At 38.6% G+C, this 16,991-nt stretch overlaps 1 protein-coding gene across 3 annotated transcripts; it reads right to left on the reverse strand.

Moving 5' to 3' along the window:
* Nucleotides 1–349: 349 nt before the first annotated feature.
* Nucleotides 350–16,590, reverse strand: LOC306858860 (NACHT, LRR and PYD domains-containing protein 3-like). Of its 3 annotated transcripts, none has more exons than XM_079399628.1 (9): nt 16,443–16,590; nt 13,038–13,310; nt 12,765–12,885; nt 10,394–12,270; nt 8,163–8,336; nt 4,611–4,781; nt 2,450–2,496; nt 1,698–2,367; nt 350–602 (listed from the first exon to the last, which is right to left on the reverse strand). In XM_079399628.1, the coding sequence occupies exons 4-8, from the start codon at nt 12,124–12,126 to the stop codon at nt 1,790–1,792; spliced, it is 2,703 nt and encodes a 900-aa protein (XP_079255754.1). In that variant the 5' UTR covers nt 12,127–12,270; nt 12,765–12,885; nt 13,038–13,310; nt 16,443–16,590; the 3' UTR covers nt 350–602; nt 1,698–1,789. The 3 variants fall into 3 exon arrangements, with proteins under 3 accessions (XP_079255754.1, XP_079255755.1, XP_079255756.1); XM_079399629.1 differs by having other exon boundaries at nt 16,413–16,528; XM_079399630.1 differs by lacking the exon at nt 16,443–16,590 and adding an exon at nt 15,622–15,723.
* Nucleotides 16,591–16,991: the final 401 nt, after the last annotated feature.

A 16,991-nucleotide genomic window follows, 5' to 3' on the forward strand; every position in this document is an offset into this window, starting at 1 on the left:
ACTGAAAGGACAATACAGGGAAGGCACTAATAGTAACTTTAATCGTGTTAGCATAATGTTAACAAAATGTTAAAACAAAATTAGCGTGTTGCTAGCATGATGTTAACATGTTTTAAAAAAGCTGTTAACGTGATTAGCATGATGCTAGCAAAATACTAACATGATTAACATGTTGCTAGCATGATGCTAACAAGCTGTTTTTAACAAGAAGGTAACATGAGTAGCACGATGCTAGCAACAGTATACCCCCATTTCCCCATGATATTATATGAACTTACAAGTCATTTGTCTTGTTTTGACTAAGTATACAAAAAACTATAGATCTCTTGTAAGAATTTTTTATTTTTTTTATAATTTTCAACACAATACAAAACAGACACATACACATGCTGCCAGATATATGACAAAAGAGAATACAAAAGCAAAATTATACATGAGATGACAAACAGAGCATTGTAACACCGATCAAAATTAAAAATAAAATCTGGGGAGAATACATGAATCGTCTATACACCTCTAGGAACACTATGTTAAACCAAACCACAAAATGTCAGAAGCATTTGTGCAATTAAGGTAAGGTGTCCATATATGATTAAAAGCATCTGTTGTAGAATGAATAATACAGGTCAAGAGTTCCAGAGGAATAATCTCCCTAATAATTGAATGCCAACCTTTGATGGAGGGAGGCTTATCACTGATCCATGACATCAGTAGATTCTTCCTGGCAGCAAAAGTTAACAGACTAAAAAGTCGCTTTTAAAATGTATAAAAAATAAGCTTACAGGGAAAACCCAGAACAAGTGACAATGGATCCTGCTCCAGATCCAAACCAAAGATGTTATTTAATTGAGCCACAACTCTGAACCAATAAGCCTGAATCATGTGACAGTTCCATATGCAATGAATATAATCTCCTATATTAGACCTACACTTAGGGCAGAGCTCTTGTAAGATTTGTTTTGTTTGGATGATTCTAGAGACCTTCATGATAATTTAGATGTCAACAACAAAAAAATACTTATTTGTAACATGAAAATGACCTTTCTTTGGGAGGGTTTGCCTTCGCCATGCTTCCTGGAAATAGGAGTAGGAAATTGACAGCCTCATGTGACAGGAAGGAAGTGAATACCTTTTCCCCCTCTTTATTTGGTTGTTAGCTTGCATGTCATTGAGACAAAAAACATGGATAACATCTAGAAAAAGACTTACAAAAGGAAAATGACAACTATAAACTGCAGCAACTATAGTTGCCGATAGGCTTAAATGGGTAAAAAAAAAAATCGATATTTTAGTACTTTTTCTATATTTTGGTACAGATTAATGTCCTTGTTTTAATGACTGTGTTAGCACTACAGCTAATTATATTACAGTACAAATTTTTGATCATTTAAAGCAAAACAAAAAACACAAACAATAGTTTCGTAAGAAGGGTGAGAACCAGAAGGGGGCGTAAGTGACATTTTTGGTGAAATGGAGCTATATATATATATATATATATATATATCAAATGAAAGCTCTTAATGAGCTCTTTCTACTGGCAAAAGTACTGTCATCCATGAGTGTACAAATTTGTATTATAAACAATGGAAATCAGAACAAAGTCAGATCAAACTATGGTAAAATTTTTGTTTTGGCTCTCCTGTAAAGCTGGTGAAATGTCACATACGCCCTTCTGGTTCTCACCCCCATCAGCATACTGCTGTTACCAGAGTTGTTGTAAAGTAATGAGAGTTGTCATAAAAACAAATAATTTCTGAGAACTTGTAAAATCTTGGGAAAGCCTTTATGTCTAGAGTGAATCATGTTCTAGATAATTTCTTACCAGAGGTTTTTCGATCTGACACAGAGATACTGAGGCTCTAGGATAAAGCCTGAATCCAGCATATAGTGGTTCAGCGAATGTGGTGTTGAATGTGTGTAAGTGTGTGAGTGTGTGTGTGTCAGAGATGCAGTAGAAGGACAGAGTGCCAGCTGGCCAATCCAGATATGCTCCTACTCTTTTAGACAGAGAGGGGACAAATTCAGATACATCAGTGTTCTTATTATCGTGCCAGGCCGTACAAACATTGCCTCGGTTAATCCAGAAAAGACACCAGGAATGTTCATTGAGGCCAAACAGACAATCAATCCCTTCTTTTCTACTGACTCTTTTATATGTAACTGCAACATGACCATTGCCATTGAATTCAGTCTCCCAGTAACAGCGTCCAGTCAGACATTCTTTACACATAACCTGCTCATAGTGCTCAAACCTCTCTGGATGATCAGGATATGATTGCTCATCTTTGACATGTGTCACTGTTCTGTTCTCGGACATCAAGAGGCTTGTGTGTGCTGTGTTTGCATCCAGTGTGAGATCACAAAAATCTGAACACAAAAAGACATTAAAACCTTAGTGGAAAAAAATGATTGAGTACAACAAATGAAGGCAAACTGAAAACAGATTTACATTTTTGTAGTCCTGGTGTGATTCTGAAGACTTCATTATGGTCCACACTGAAAAAAATAAACAGTGTTGGTACAGTAAATTTGTCTCAGTTTAACATAAATTCGCATAACTTAACAACTGTAAGATCAAAGAAGTGATTCTCCAAATCTTTTATAGCTAATATTTTATTAGGGAGGTTTTAACTTTTTAAATTTGATATCAGTATTTTAAGTTACTATGTTCTCAATAATGATACCAATACTGATTATTACTTAAATGGGTATGTGATTTTTCAAAATAATATTCATATTTAGGGAAAAAAATATGATTAAAAATCTACATAACACATACTGGCCATTAATAACCAGTTTATCAAAAAAATCAAATATTATCACTATTAAATAAAAATGTGTACCAGTAAGTGTAAAAAATAATATTGTATTTTATAGAAATATTATGATTAAATAATAAAATAAAATACCATGTATCATGCATCATTGTACATAGGTTAAAATAGCATCCCAGGTGAAAATAAAGTATTCTTGAATGCACTTAAATACAAGCAAGTACATTTGTAGTACATTCTTATTTTTTGTGATGCTGAATGTACTGTGGAAGTACGCTCTGACGAAGACATCGATGGAATAATCATATTCTCAAATTGAACCCTTCTAAATTCAAAAGGTAACGAAATATGCTTTTTTTTTATTTTTCTGTAATTGTTCTTAAAATATCAAGAGAGTTGTTTGTTATTACATTAGTTAGAGATCCATCCGTGCTGGATATATAGGTCCGGGTCACTAAAGACCCGAATATGTAATAATGTTTGGCAAAACATTCATGCATTTAAGGGTTAACGGGGTGGTTGACTGTTTTTTTATTGTGTTTATGGGGTGCAGTCTAACACGTGTTAATGCATCGTTTTTAAAAAACGCAGTATTTTTCACACAATTTACCTTTATTCCACACCGCTCTGTCCCTTCTCCTCTAAAAGCGCTGATCATTTCCTGCTTTTATGAAGCCCCTGCCTCAAAAATATGCAATGGGCTCAGATCGGTTAGCTGGTCCAGTGTGTTGTGATTGGCTAAACTGCTTCTAGTGTGCGTCTGAACGTCCCAACCCCTCAGCTCAGCGGCATGTGCTCTGGTTGTATTGTAAACAATGGCGCTGTCAATATTACTTATCAATTTGAGCCTGAATGAGACGCAGAGAATATTAGTGAAGAGGATTGCGCAGAACCTGTGCAAGCATGGCTCTTAATGGTATGTGTTTTGTTTGTTGTTGTCTCATACGTTTAGATACGCTATAATGCTACGGCTTATGTTAGCTTTTAATATACGGTTTTATCCTGATTAAAGCTTTAATACAGCACACCAACCGCACGTCCACGTATAACGCTTCTCGTAGCTGTGTTAAAAGAAGTGTATAAATGGAACAGTTCATTGTTGGAGCCGAGATGATGATTTGAATGAGAGAGAGATAGATGCAGAGCAGGAACACATCAAACTACTTTTCTTACCTTCATTCACACACAAACACACAGGGCATATATACAGAGCTCCAGACCAAATCAACACCTCATTTATACATATATATGTGACCCTGGACCACAAAACCAGTCACAATTTCCATTTTTCGAAATTGAGATTTATACATCATCTGAAAGCTGAATAAATAATCGTTTCATTGATGTATGGTTTGTTAGGATCTGACAATATCTGGCAGAGATACAACTATTTGAAAATCTGGAATCTGAGGTTGTAAAAAAATCTAAATATTGAGAAAATCACCTTTAAAGTTGTCCAAATTATGTTCTTAGCCATGCATATTACTAATCAAAAATTACATTTTGATATATTTACGGTAGGAAATTCACTAAATATCTTCATGGAACATGATCTTAAAATCCTAATGTTTTTTAGCATAAAAGAAAAATTTATAATTTTGACCCATACAATGTATTTTTGGCTATTGCTACAAATATCCCACGGCGACTTAAGACTGGTTTTGTGCTCCAGGGTCACATATATATATAGTAAGAATATTTAAAATTTTACACTCTAAAAATTAGGTTGTTAAATTTTTTACTGATGTTACTGTTTGTGCCAATGAAAATATTTGCATCTGCATCCCAACTCAAGCTACTGCTACTGTCAACCCAAGTAAATTTAATCTAGCATACTTGAGTTTTTCCAGCGTGCAGTTTGGATCACTGAGTCTGTCAGAGAGCAGCTTGACTCCTAATTCTCCTGGGTAATTGTAGCTCAAATCCAGCTCTTTCAGGTGTGAAGTTGATTTCAGAGCGGAAGCCAGATAACGACAGCCAACCTCTGTCACCATACAGCCAGATAATCTACAAAGAGAAAGGAAATGGGTTAATTGAGCACCTGCACTGTATTTTAAGTCTATGGATGATGAATATGCCTGTTCAAGCATAATTGAGCACAAGATTTTAACAGCTTAAACATTTTAGAATTAATGCTAATATTATTTATCACTGTCAGCACATTTTTATCAATACGCCCAAAATATGTCATCTCAAATGTTAAAGAAATTGAAATATTTAAACTAAACATAATAATAAAAAAATGACCATGAAAAACTCTCTTGCTTTAACTTTCTGAAGAGAACTAATCATTCACGATCCGTCAACTATTAGAACTATGTCCAAAATCTGGAACATCTTTCCATTATTTGCCGCCCATTTTATCTGCCCCGGGAGTTCTCATCGATCATTGTTACTGCTGTGTACATTCCACCACAGGCGGACACCGGCTTGGCTTTATCTAAACTTCACGATGTGCTCAGCGGCTACATTAACAAACATCCTGACGCTGCCTTCATCATCGCGGGGGACTTTAACAAAGCCAACCTCAGACAGGTCATGCCGAACTTCCATCAACACATATCCAACTAGAGGACCGAACACACTGGATCATTGCTACACTCAGTTCAAGGATGCCTACAAAGCCCGCTCACTACCGGCTTTTGGCAAATCGGACCATGCCACCATTTTTCTAACACCGGGATAAAAACAATGGCTCGTTCAGGAACCTCCGGTGCAGAGAGTAGTGACGCGCTGGTCCTCCCACTCAGAGACTATGCTGCAGGCGGCGCTTGATGACGTCGACTGGGACATGTTCCGGGCGAGTTCTTCTGACGTCAGCGAGTTCACGGATGTAGCATTAAGTTTTGTAAACACGCTAACCGAGCAAGCTACAGAAACAATAACGATAAGGACATTCTCCAATCAGAAACTGTGGGTGGACAGAACAATCCGTGCCGCGGTTAACACACGCACTGCCGCTTACAATGAGGCTCTTCTGTCTGGGAATACGAGCGAGTACAAAGCATCGTGCTATGCTCTCCGACGCACAGTAAGAGCCGCCAAACACAGATACAGAGAGAGAATTGAGTCTCATTTCCAGCTCAACGACTCTCGACGGATGTGGCAGGGACTGAGGACCATCTGTGACTTCGGAAACAAATCCTCCGCGGAGGTGAGAGCAGATCCGTTGCTGGCCGACGAGTTAAACATCTTCTACGGCCGCTTCGATGGCAACGGCGGTGGCGCGTATCTGCCGACCAGCGCGGCAGGAAGCAACAGGCAGAGCAGCGACGATCCTGTAATCACCCTGTCGGAGGATGAGGTTCGGAGGGCGCTAAAGAGAGTGAACGTCAGGAAACCAGCCGGACCTGATGGGATAACCGGCCGTGTTCTGAGGTCCTGCGCCGATCAGCTCGCTGGTTTGTTCACTTCCATTTTTAATGAGTCCCTTGCTACCTCCGTGGTTCCCACTTCATTCAAAAAATCCATTATTATCCCTGTGCCAAAGAACAATAAAACCTCTTGCCTGAATGACTATCGCCCAGTTGCCCTCACATCTATAGTCATGAAGGTTTTTGAGAGACTTGTAAAGAGCCACATCTGCTCCTCCATCCCTGATACTTTGGACCCTCTCCAGTTTGCCTATCGCCCAAACAGATCCACGGACGATGCCATTTCTCACGTTCTCCACTCTTCCCTCACACACTTGGACAGCAACAATGGGAATTATGTAAGGCTGCTATTCATTGACTATAGCTCAGCTTTCAACACTATAGTCCCCATCAAGCTGGCATCTAAACTCACAGACCTCGGCCTAAACTCCTCACTCTGTGATTCAAGACTTCCTCACCGGCAGACCTCAAGTCGTGGCCCTACGGGGAAGTCGTGGCCTAATGGTTAGAGAGTCGGACTTGTAATCCGAAGGTTGCAGGTTCGAGTCTCCGGCCGGCAGGAATTGTAGGTGGGGGGAGTGAATGTCCAGCGCTCTCTCCACCCTCAATACCACGACTGAGGTGCCCTTGAGCAAGGCACCGAACCCCCAACTGCTCATCGGGCGCTGCAGCATAAAATGGCTGCCCGCTGCTCCGGGTGTGTGTTCACGGTGTGTGTGTGTTCACTGCTGTGTGTGCACGTTGGATGGGTTAAATGCAGAGCACGAATTCCGAGTATGGGTCACCATACTTGGCTGAATGTCACTTCACTTCACCTCAAGTGGTGAAAGTTGGCCAGTTCACCTCAAACTCCATCACTCTGAACATAGGAGCCCCACAGGGCTGTGTCCTGAGTCCCCTGCTCTACTCTCTCTACACGCATGACTGCGTGTCCTCTCACAGCTCCACATCTATTGTCAAATTCGCTGATGATACTGTGGTTCTGGGCCTCATCTCCAACAACGATGAGACCGCATACTTGGATGAGGTAGAGAGACTCACATCATGGTGCCAGGACAACTGTCTCTCTCTGAATGTGAGCAAAACTAAAGAGCTGATCATGGACTTTAGGAAGAGACAGGGTGGAAAGGGTGAGTAGCTTCAAGTACCTCGGTGTAAACATCTCCGAGAACCTGGCTTGGACTACACACATCCAAACACAGGTTAAGAAAGCCAGGCAAAGACTGTACCATCTGCGACAGCTGAGGAAATTCTGGGTCTCACCAGCAATCCTGAAAACGTTCTATTCAGGGACCATAGAAAGTGTATTGACTCAGTGCATCTCAGTGTGGTATGGAAACAGCTCCAATCAGGACTGCAAAGCACTACAGAGAGTTGTGCGCTTAGCTGAGCGCATCTCAGGGTCTGCGCTCCCCTCTCTGCAGGACATCTACCTCAAACGCTGCCAAAACAGAGCTGTTAAAATCTTCAAGGACCCAAATCACCCTGGTAACCGTCTATTCACTTTGCTTCCATCTGGTAAGCGCTTCCGTAGCCTGATGGCAAAAACTGAGAGACTTAGGAGGAGCTTCTTCCCCCAGGCCATCAGGCTCCTAAACTCTAACTCTGTGTCATAACATCACTTGACTCCATGTAAATATCATATATCAATAAGCTATTCATAATTTTTCTCTATCTCATATTGCTGCTATTCAAATACCCTGTACAACTTTTTGCACATTATTTTTGCACATTCCTCTTTTACTATTTAAGTCAACAACATACTGACCTGCACATTTATATTTATATTTTTTATCTTATCTTATTTTATTTTATTCTTTTATTTTATTTTATGTTTTGTACTTCTCCTTCTTAATATTTGTATTCTATACAATTGCACTGTCCTTGGAGCGGACCTGACCTACATTTCACTGCTGGTTATACCCTGTATAATTGTGTATGTGACAAATAAAAACTCTTGAATCTTGAAAATCCAATGCGTCATTTACTAATTTGTAGTTCTACCCTTACACACCGCAGTATCTCCAGTTTGCAGTTTGTACTCTTTAGTGAATCCGAGAGCATCTTCACTCCGGTGTCTTGCAGGTCATTGTTACTCAGGTCCAGCTCTCTGAGAGGAGAGTTGAATGACTGTAGAGCCGAGACCACAATTTCACAGCTCTGACCAGTGAGATTGCATTCAGCAAGACTGAAAGAAACACAAATACACAATTTAGTAAGTTTTGAGGTATTATGACTCGTGCTTTAAAAAAAAAATCACATCATCACTTCCTCTGTAGCGATCTTGTGTTCTGAGCAGAGTTTGAACAGAACCACAGTTAACCACTAGTTAATGTAACCTCACCTACAACATGTTTGGTATCTACAGATTCATATTTTGATGATCTAAATCAGTGCTTCTCAAAGTCCGGACTCTTACAACTTAAGTCACATGGAATGTTTCGATGTTTTTGGTAACTTTCTGGACTTTGACAGTTTCATGACCCTTGCTGTCTATGGGAGGGTCAGACAGCTCTCGGATTTCATCCAAAATATCGTAATTTGTGTTCCGAAGATGAATGAAGGTCTCACGTGTTTGGAACAGCATGAGGGTGAGTAATTAATGACAGAATTTTCATTTTTGGGTGAACTATCCCTTTAATTTGAACAGTGACAGTTATTAGGCAAGTGGCTTTATGGAGTGCTTTTCAAAAATGCTTGATTCTTAATTAAGAGATTCAATTAAGTAACAAACCTAATTAATGTAACAAATCAGCTTCACAGGTTAAATTTAACAAATTGCTAATTACGACACTGAAATATTGGAAAGAACTCAGAATCGTGTAAAAAAAAATAGTACACATTTCCTTTGTCTTTTAAAATGTTTGTCATTTTAACACGTTTGTTTCCCTGTTTTGTCAGGTGTGTGATGTTCTTTTTTAATTATGTGATGTCATTACGCTGTTGTCTTGATGCCAACCAATTGCTGCATTGCTGATCACTGCTGTGAAAGAGTCACTGAGCCATTCATTCATTTGATTCGTTCAAACAGCTGATTCTTTCAGCAATTAAAGGATTAGTTAACTTTTAAAAAAACTTTTGCTGATAATTTACTCACCCCCATGTCATCCAAGATGTCCATGTCTTTCTTTCTTCAGTCGAAAAGAAATTAAGGTTTTTGATGAAAACATTTCTCAATATAATGGATTTCAATGGGACCCAAACGGTTCAAGGTCCAAATGACAGTTTCAGTGCAGCTTCAAAGGGCTTTAAACGATACCAGACGATGAATAAGGGTGTTATCTAGCGAAACGATCGGTCATTTCAAAAATAAATAAAAAAGTTTTATAAGCACAAATGCTCGCCTTGCTCTGTTCTGTGATGCGCGTTCGTGACGTCACGTAATACGCAATTACGTTGAAAAGGTCACGGTTGACGTGAAATCCAAAATTTTCTTTTAGGCATTTTAATATTAAAACACCCAGGATACGCACACGAAATGGGCATTTTAAACGATAAACTGACACAAAGACATTTGAATATGTGTATATGGTCCTCCTTCCGCACATTTGTAAACACTGACTCGGTACTTCCGCCTACATCAACCGTGACCTTTTCAACGTAATTGCGTATTACGTGACGTCACGAACGAGTAAATGGCGCTCTTTTTTTTAATGGGCCACTGAATAACTGGTTCACCCAATTCATTCAAAACAAGAATTGCTCGGTGTTTTATGTGTTGCTCGGAAACACACAACAGTTCTACTGTAGCTTTATTAGGTATTTGCATTGGAAAAAATTTATATTACGTTTTTAATAAGTTTTTATTTATTGAATTGTTGTATAAAATCACATTTGCACTAGTTGTATTTTGGTCAAAAACAGCACTTGTGTGATACTGCACTTGTTGCTCCTGTTATATTGTTTAACTATATTATATATATGATGTAAATATGATACAAAAACTAAAAAGGGGGCATTTTAGCCTCAATCTCCTGCATTTATGGGGCATATAACTGCATTCTATAGGATCTATCACATAATGTGTTAATTGTGTTAAAAAAAGATGTTACATTCTTGGCATACATATGTTTAACAGTAGAACTGCATATTTAATGAGACACATTTAATTACTGATGTAGTCAGTCCAATTGAGAATTTCGAGGTGCACCTATAAAAAGGTTAACTACTCATAATGTCGATCTAATTCATCGGAGCTTGCACATTTTTTTTTTTGGACAATATGATAAGAATAAAGTTACCTACAGAACTTTTCTGCAGTTGTTCACAGCTGGTATCAGTCGCCTTCTGCCCTCCTCTGATGTGTTGTATTTCTTCAGGTCCAGCTCATCCAGCACCTCCTCTGAGATCTGAAGCATGCAGGTGATCGATGAACACTGAGCAGGAGTGAGTTTCTCTGAGTGTTTGTCTGAGTGTTTGAGAAAATCCTGAATCTCTTTGTACAGTGTCTGATCTTTCATCTCCAGTAGACAGAGAAACAAATTGATGGATCTTTCAGTGGGGAGACATTTGTCAGACTTTATTCTGTCTTTAATGTACTGGGAGGTTTTTTCAATGCTTTCTGAGCTTTTTACTGTGTATGTAAGTAGATCATTTAAGAGTCTCTGATTAGACTCCAGTGAGACACCCAGCAGGAATCGCAGAAACAGATCCAGTTGTCCATTCTCCCTCTGAAGGGCTTTAGATACGGTGTCCCTATGGAGATTATGTACTTGATCCAAATACTGCAATGTGTTGTCATTTTTTATTATATAATAGTAAAACACATAGAAAGCAGCCAGAAACTCCTGAATGCTCAGATGAATGAAGCTGTAGACTTTCCTCTGATGAATCACAGATTCCGCCTTAAAGATCTCAGTGCAAATCCCTGAATACACTGAGGCGTCAGTGGGGTCTATGCTGCTCTCCTTCAGGTCCTCCTCATAAAACATCACATTGCCCTTCATCAGCTGTTTGAAGGCCAGTTCAGCAAGTTTCACAATCACTTCTCTGTTGGACTGCAGGAGTTTCTCTGGATCTTTCTCTTCATACTTCTGGTTCCTCATGTTGATCTGAATCAGCAGGAAGTGGATGTACATTTCAGTCAGAGTTTGAGGGATTTCTGCACTCAGATCTTCTTCCAGGAGCTTCTGAAGCACAGTGGATGAGATCCAGCAGAAGACTGGGATGTGGCACATGATGTTGAGGCTTCTTGATCTTCGGATGTGTGAGATGACTCTGCTGGCTTGATCCTGGTCACTGATTCTCTTCCTGAAATATTCCTCCTTCTGAGGCTCATCAAATCCCTGAATTTCTGTCACACGGTTGATGTAGTTAGAGGGGATCTGATTGGCTGCTGCTGGTCTGGTGGTGATCCAGATGAGAGCAGAGGGAATCAGATCTCCTCTCAGGAGGTTTGAAATCAACAGACCCACTGATGAAATCTTAGTAACATCAGAAATTGTCTCACTGTCCAAGAACAACAGTTCAATTCTGTTTTCATCCAGACCATCAAAGATGAACACAATTTTACTCTCCTCATAAATCCTTGAGTCCAGATCTTGAAGTTCAGGATGAAAGTCCAGCAGAAGTCTGTGAAGACTGTACTGATGATTTTGGATCAAGTTCAGCTCTCGAAATGGAAGCACAAACATGAAATCTACATCCTGATTGGCTTTTCCCTCGGCCCAGTCCAGAATGAACTTCTGCACAGAGACGGTTTTTCCAATTCCAGCAATGCCTTTAGTAAGAACAGTCTTGATTTGGTCTTTCTCCTCACATCCTGGTTCAGGTGAGGCTTTAAAGATCTCATTGCAGAAGATTGGAGTGTCTTTTAAGTGTGTTCTAGTTGTTTTCTCCATCTGTAAAACCTCGTGTTCTTCATTGACCCCTTCACTTTCTCCCTCTAAGATATAGAGCTGTGTGTAGATCCTGTTCAGGAGGGTTTGAGTCTCTTGTAGTTCGATTCCCTCAAATAATCTCTCATACCTGTTCTTCATGCTGTTTTTGTGTTGAACTTGGACCTTTTGAAAAACATCTTTTCCTGGTTGGTAAGAATCCTGATGCACGTCTTTAGTCTGCTCTATCTCTTCAAGCTTTTGTTTTGCTTCCTTTTGTTAGTCAGGCAGTACTCCAGCCCACTGCTGAGGAAATAAATAAAATAAAATATTTGACAAATGCAATGTAAGTTTGTCTAGATAAGAAAATGAATGATAAATCTCTTAAATATATCAACTCCAGTTACAGAAAAAATGGGATATTTAGTAAAATGCAATAAGAAAAAAGGCTAACAGTTTTATATAGGGACCAATATTGTCACTATTAAGTAGTTGCTTATTAGCATGCCTATTATTAACATATTGGCTGTTGTGGATAGTGGTTGAAGGCCAAAATTCTTTGTAATCTTGCTTTGAGAATTAAAAAAAAAATTTTTTTTAAATAAATCAATGAAAACAAATCTTTTCTTTGTACTTTAATTTTTTTTAAATAGAATCAACAAATCACAGATTCATTTTTTTTGTTGGAAATGGTTTATGTAGATATAAGAAGGTTTGTTGCTATTTCTATCATGTTTGTAATAATTGGTGTTCATCAAAGCCACATTATCTTAAGTCAACAACTCCATGCTTATACTAACAAAGGATCAGAGGTCATTCTTGCGTCACTGAGTGAAGAAAGATTCATCTTCATAGAGTCAACACTCTTTGGAGACACACCGCTAGGTCCGGGTAATGCTTCTCTTTTTCTCTTTTTTCCTGCTGATAATGATAAACAAACAAAACAGTGTTTCAGCACTGCCTGCAGTTTTTGATTCAATCTGTTGTTCCAAGCACTGGCTTGTGTCTATATAGCTTTAATGCACTGCAAGTCACTTTCCATCAAATTATCTGCTAAATAATGCATTTGTTACCTGATTCAGATGTCATAGCTTCATCAGTGAGATTAGGTAAATTAAACAGCTTGGAGTTTTCAGACTTTACAGCCATAATGCTAAAATCCGGAGATGATGCTCTTGGCATCTGATGCAGATCAGCACCAGACTCTTCTGTTTTCCTGCAGAGACTTGTTTTAGATTTAGAATTCTCCTCCATTATATCCTCACTGAGATTCATTTTAGATGCAGTGACCTTCCTTCCTCAAAGTGTTTCACACTTTTATTTCACACCTCAGACCGGTTTCACACCTAAACATGGAAACACAAAGTTAAAAGAGATCTTCACAACCTAGTTTCAGAAGTCAAAACTTTCTCGTTAGTCTAAAAACAGCTTATATTGAAGACAATCTGCCAAAAGGACAGGTTGTGTACGACTCTATGATGTAATAGAGGGTATGCATGGAGTGGCTGCGGCTCCGCCCACTGAGTGGCAAAAAAACTATATTGAGTTCAAATTAAAGTAATATGATTTTTTTTTATAATTTTCTGAGTGTAATAATAACAATATATACATATTACTGAAAGTTAAAAATATATTGATAAAAATATACTGATATAAATAGTTTTAAAATTAAACATGTAAATGTGCCATTAAATTAATGAAATATTTACTTAAAATATCAGGGGGTACTTTAAGTAAATAATTTATGTCAAAGGGGTTCGGCTGACAAAAAAGTTTGAAAACACTGCCTCTGCAGAGGAAGATCAACGCCTGCTTCTACATCACTGCCTGTTTAGCCCCGCCCACTGATTTGAGCAGATAAATAATGAGGCGAACGCAGGTCTATGCAGAATCCAAATGATAAAAATGGCTCCAAACACAAGAAGACACTATGGAAAAACAGTCATTTACATTGTCTTCCTTCTGATCCAACATTAGGAAAAACTGGAAGATTCTTATTTTTAATGAAGACCACGTCAGTAAAGTCGTGACGTATTGTCAAATATGGTGACCCATACTCGAAATTGGTGCTCTGCGTTTAACCCATCCAAGTGCGCACACACACACACAGCAGTGAGTAGTGAACAAATCCACACACACACACACACACACACACACACACACACACACATGTTGGGTTTCCATGTTTTATGGGGACTCTCCATAGGCGTAATGGTTTTTATACTGTACAATCTGTATGTGCTATTGCCCTACACCAACCCTACACCTAAACTTAGCCCTCACAGGAAACATGCTGCATTTTTAGATTTTCAAAAAACTTTATGCTGTATGATTTATAAGCTTGTTTCCTCATGGGGACCAAAAAATGTCCCCACAAGATTAAGATTTACTGGTATTACTATCCTTGTGGGGACATTTGGTCCCCAGGACGTGATGAATACCAGGTGCACACACACACACACACACACACACACACACACACACACACACACACACACACACACACACACACACACACACACACACACACACACACACAGCAGTGGGCAGCCATGCTGCGGCGCCCGGGGAGCAATTGGGGGTTCGGTGCCTTGCTCAAGGGCACCTCAGTCGTGGTATTGAGGGTGGAGAGAGCGCTGGACATTCCCTCCCCCCACCTACAATTCCTGCCGGCCGGGGGCTCGAACTCGCAACCTTTCGATTACGAGTCCGACTCTCTAACCATTAGGCCACGACTTCCCCAAGTAAGAACTTGGTCTTTTGTTAACTTAATTTTACTGTGGATTTGTTTACAAACAAGGCATCATTTGACATGGGATTTTCAAAGACAATGCTGTGCCAACTGTATTGGATCCAACAAGTATGAGTAACTGTTTTTACTACAATTGCTTTGTCTGTTATTACAGATCATTTGATATTTAATGAGTATTTATACATCCATCTGTGAAGGATGCAGGCTGTCAAACATACAAAAGTGTTAGCCAATCACAACAGTGTTTACTTTCGAGTCTACAATCCGCCACGCCTGTTCAAACTGAGCGTTCTGATGAGGAGGGTCAAAACAAGGACAGAAAATAGCCTATTACTTCTAAATAATGATTTTTTTAAATGTAAAAATCTTGATAAGATTATAAGTGGACTTCAGAGAACAGTACAAAATAATAAAATAGGCAGTTCATGGCCCCTTTAAAGTATGGACCCAGCCCACTTGCCATTAAGACAAACATTTTAGCTTCAGAGCCCAACTAGACTTTGCTTTTCAATAATAGCAAAATAAGGGCAGTGCTCTGTTCTTTACATAGATGGACTAGATTTGCCAGTTTCAATGATTTGTGTTCCAAATTCAGTCTTAATCAAGCAGACTTCCACTGTTTTCAGATTACGTCATTATATACTCTGCAGAGAGTAAATAGTAGTACCTCTTGTGCTCGAGTTTAATACAGTTTAAGGTTTTGCATTTAAGCAAACTTCCTTTCCATAGATTTTAGCTCATTAACACAAACATATATTTCACCAGTCTGAGTTAAATTAAATCTCTTCACCCATTGACATTTCCACAGTTTACATATAGGAACACAAGAATACAAATATCAGTCTATAATAGCCCCTTTAAAAGTACAAATGGCAACCAATTTTATATATTATATATTTTATTACCATATTTGTAAAGTAAATTGCTGAACTTGCCACAAAATATACAGACGTGTAGATTCCCGTCATTGAAAGCACAGAAATTGTGTCTTTTTCCTTATTTTTACTTTCACTTTGCTTACATGGAATCAAGTTACTTGGTTTTTACAACTTCACCCACTCTCTAGTGAAGCCACTCTCTAGTCTTAAAACCACAAATTAATTCTTCATAAGGGTGGAGTGTCTCAAATAGAGGTGGAGACTAATGTACTATTCTCTTAAATTTGTGCTGCTCAGTATTTTTCCCTGGTCACATCACAAGATGAAGAGGAATCATGGATGACCTAATAAAGGCTTTTTGTAAATGACAATCTTATTAATATTGTCATATTATCAACCTTTATTATCTCTATCCCACTGAAACACAAAGTGAAGAAGACATATAATAGACACATTTCCATATTCCATTTGAATGGTCTTTGCTCAACTGACTCATTTCTGCAGGAGCATAAGAGGAAAATCATCGCACAATGTACACAAACAACAAATCTGCAGTGAATATCAGAAACAGGTATAACCTCCAAGTGTTGCCTCTGTCCACACTGAAAATAACAAGTAAATACATGAAGCCTTCCTTTCCATAGATTTTAACACATTAATACAAACATGTATTTGACCCGTCTGAATAAAATCCAACTTGATTAAATCCATGATCACCTGTTGACATTTCCGTTTAGGTAACCTTAGGAATACGAGACTACAAACGCAGTCTAAAAATCCCCTTCAAAAAGTACAAATGGCAGCCTATTTTATATGACCATATTTGTTAACTAAATGTCTGGACTTACCACAAAATATACAGACGTGTAGATTCCCGTCATTGAAAGCACTGAAATTGTGTGTCTTTTTCCTTATTTTTTACTTTCACTTTGCTTACATGGAATCAAGTTACTTGGTTTTTACAACTCCACCCCCTCTCTAGTGAAGCCACTCTCTAGTCTTAAAACCACAAGGGAATTCTTCATAAGGGTGGAGTGTCTCAAACAGGTGGAGGTGGAGACTAATGTACTTTTGTACAGCTCGTCACATGAGTGAATGATGAGGAATCATGGATGACCTAGTTAAGGCTTTTTGTAAATGACATTCTGTTCTATGATCTTATTGATATTGTAATATCCTCTACATTTATTATTCCTATCCCACCAAAACAGTTAAAAAGAGATATAATAGACACGTTCCCAAATTCCATTTTAATGGTTTTGCTCTAAACTGACTCATTTCTGCAGGAGAATAAGAGAAAAATCATTGCACAATGTACACAAACACCAAATTTGCAATAACTGTTTATCAGAAACACTTATTAAGGAATGTGTTGCCTCTGTCCACATTGAAAATAA

Source organism: Barbus barbus (assembly GCF_936440315.1).
Source record: "Barbus barbus genome assembly, chromosome: 39".
NCBI classification, from domain to species: Eukaryota; Metazoa; Chordata; class Actinopteri; order Cypriniformes; family Cyprinidae; genus Barbus; species Barbus barbus.

What these genes read in the sequence shown, in the direction of transcription:
- LOC306858860 (XM_079399628.1), bottom strand. Translation starts at nt 12,126, where the DNA reads ATGAAGAACAGGTATGAGAGATTATTTGAGGGAATCGAACTACAAGAG. An exon ending in TGCAAACTGGAGATACTGCG is followed by an intron (nt 4,782 to 8,162) that starts GTGTGTAAGGGT and finishes TTCTCTTTGTAG; the next exon opens with ATTATCTGGCTGTATGGTGA. An exon ending in CACACCAGGACTACAAAAAT is followed by an intron (nt 2,368 to 2,449) that starts GTAAATCTGTTT and finishes TTTTGTGTTCAG; the next exon opens with ATTTTTGTGATCTCACACTG.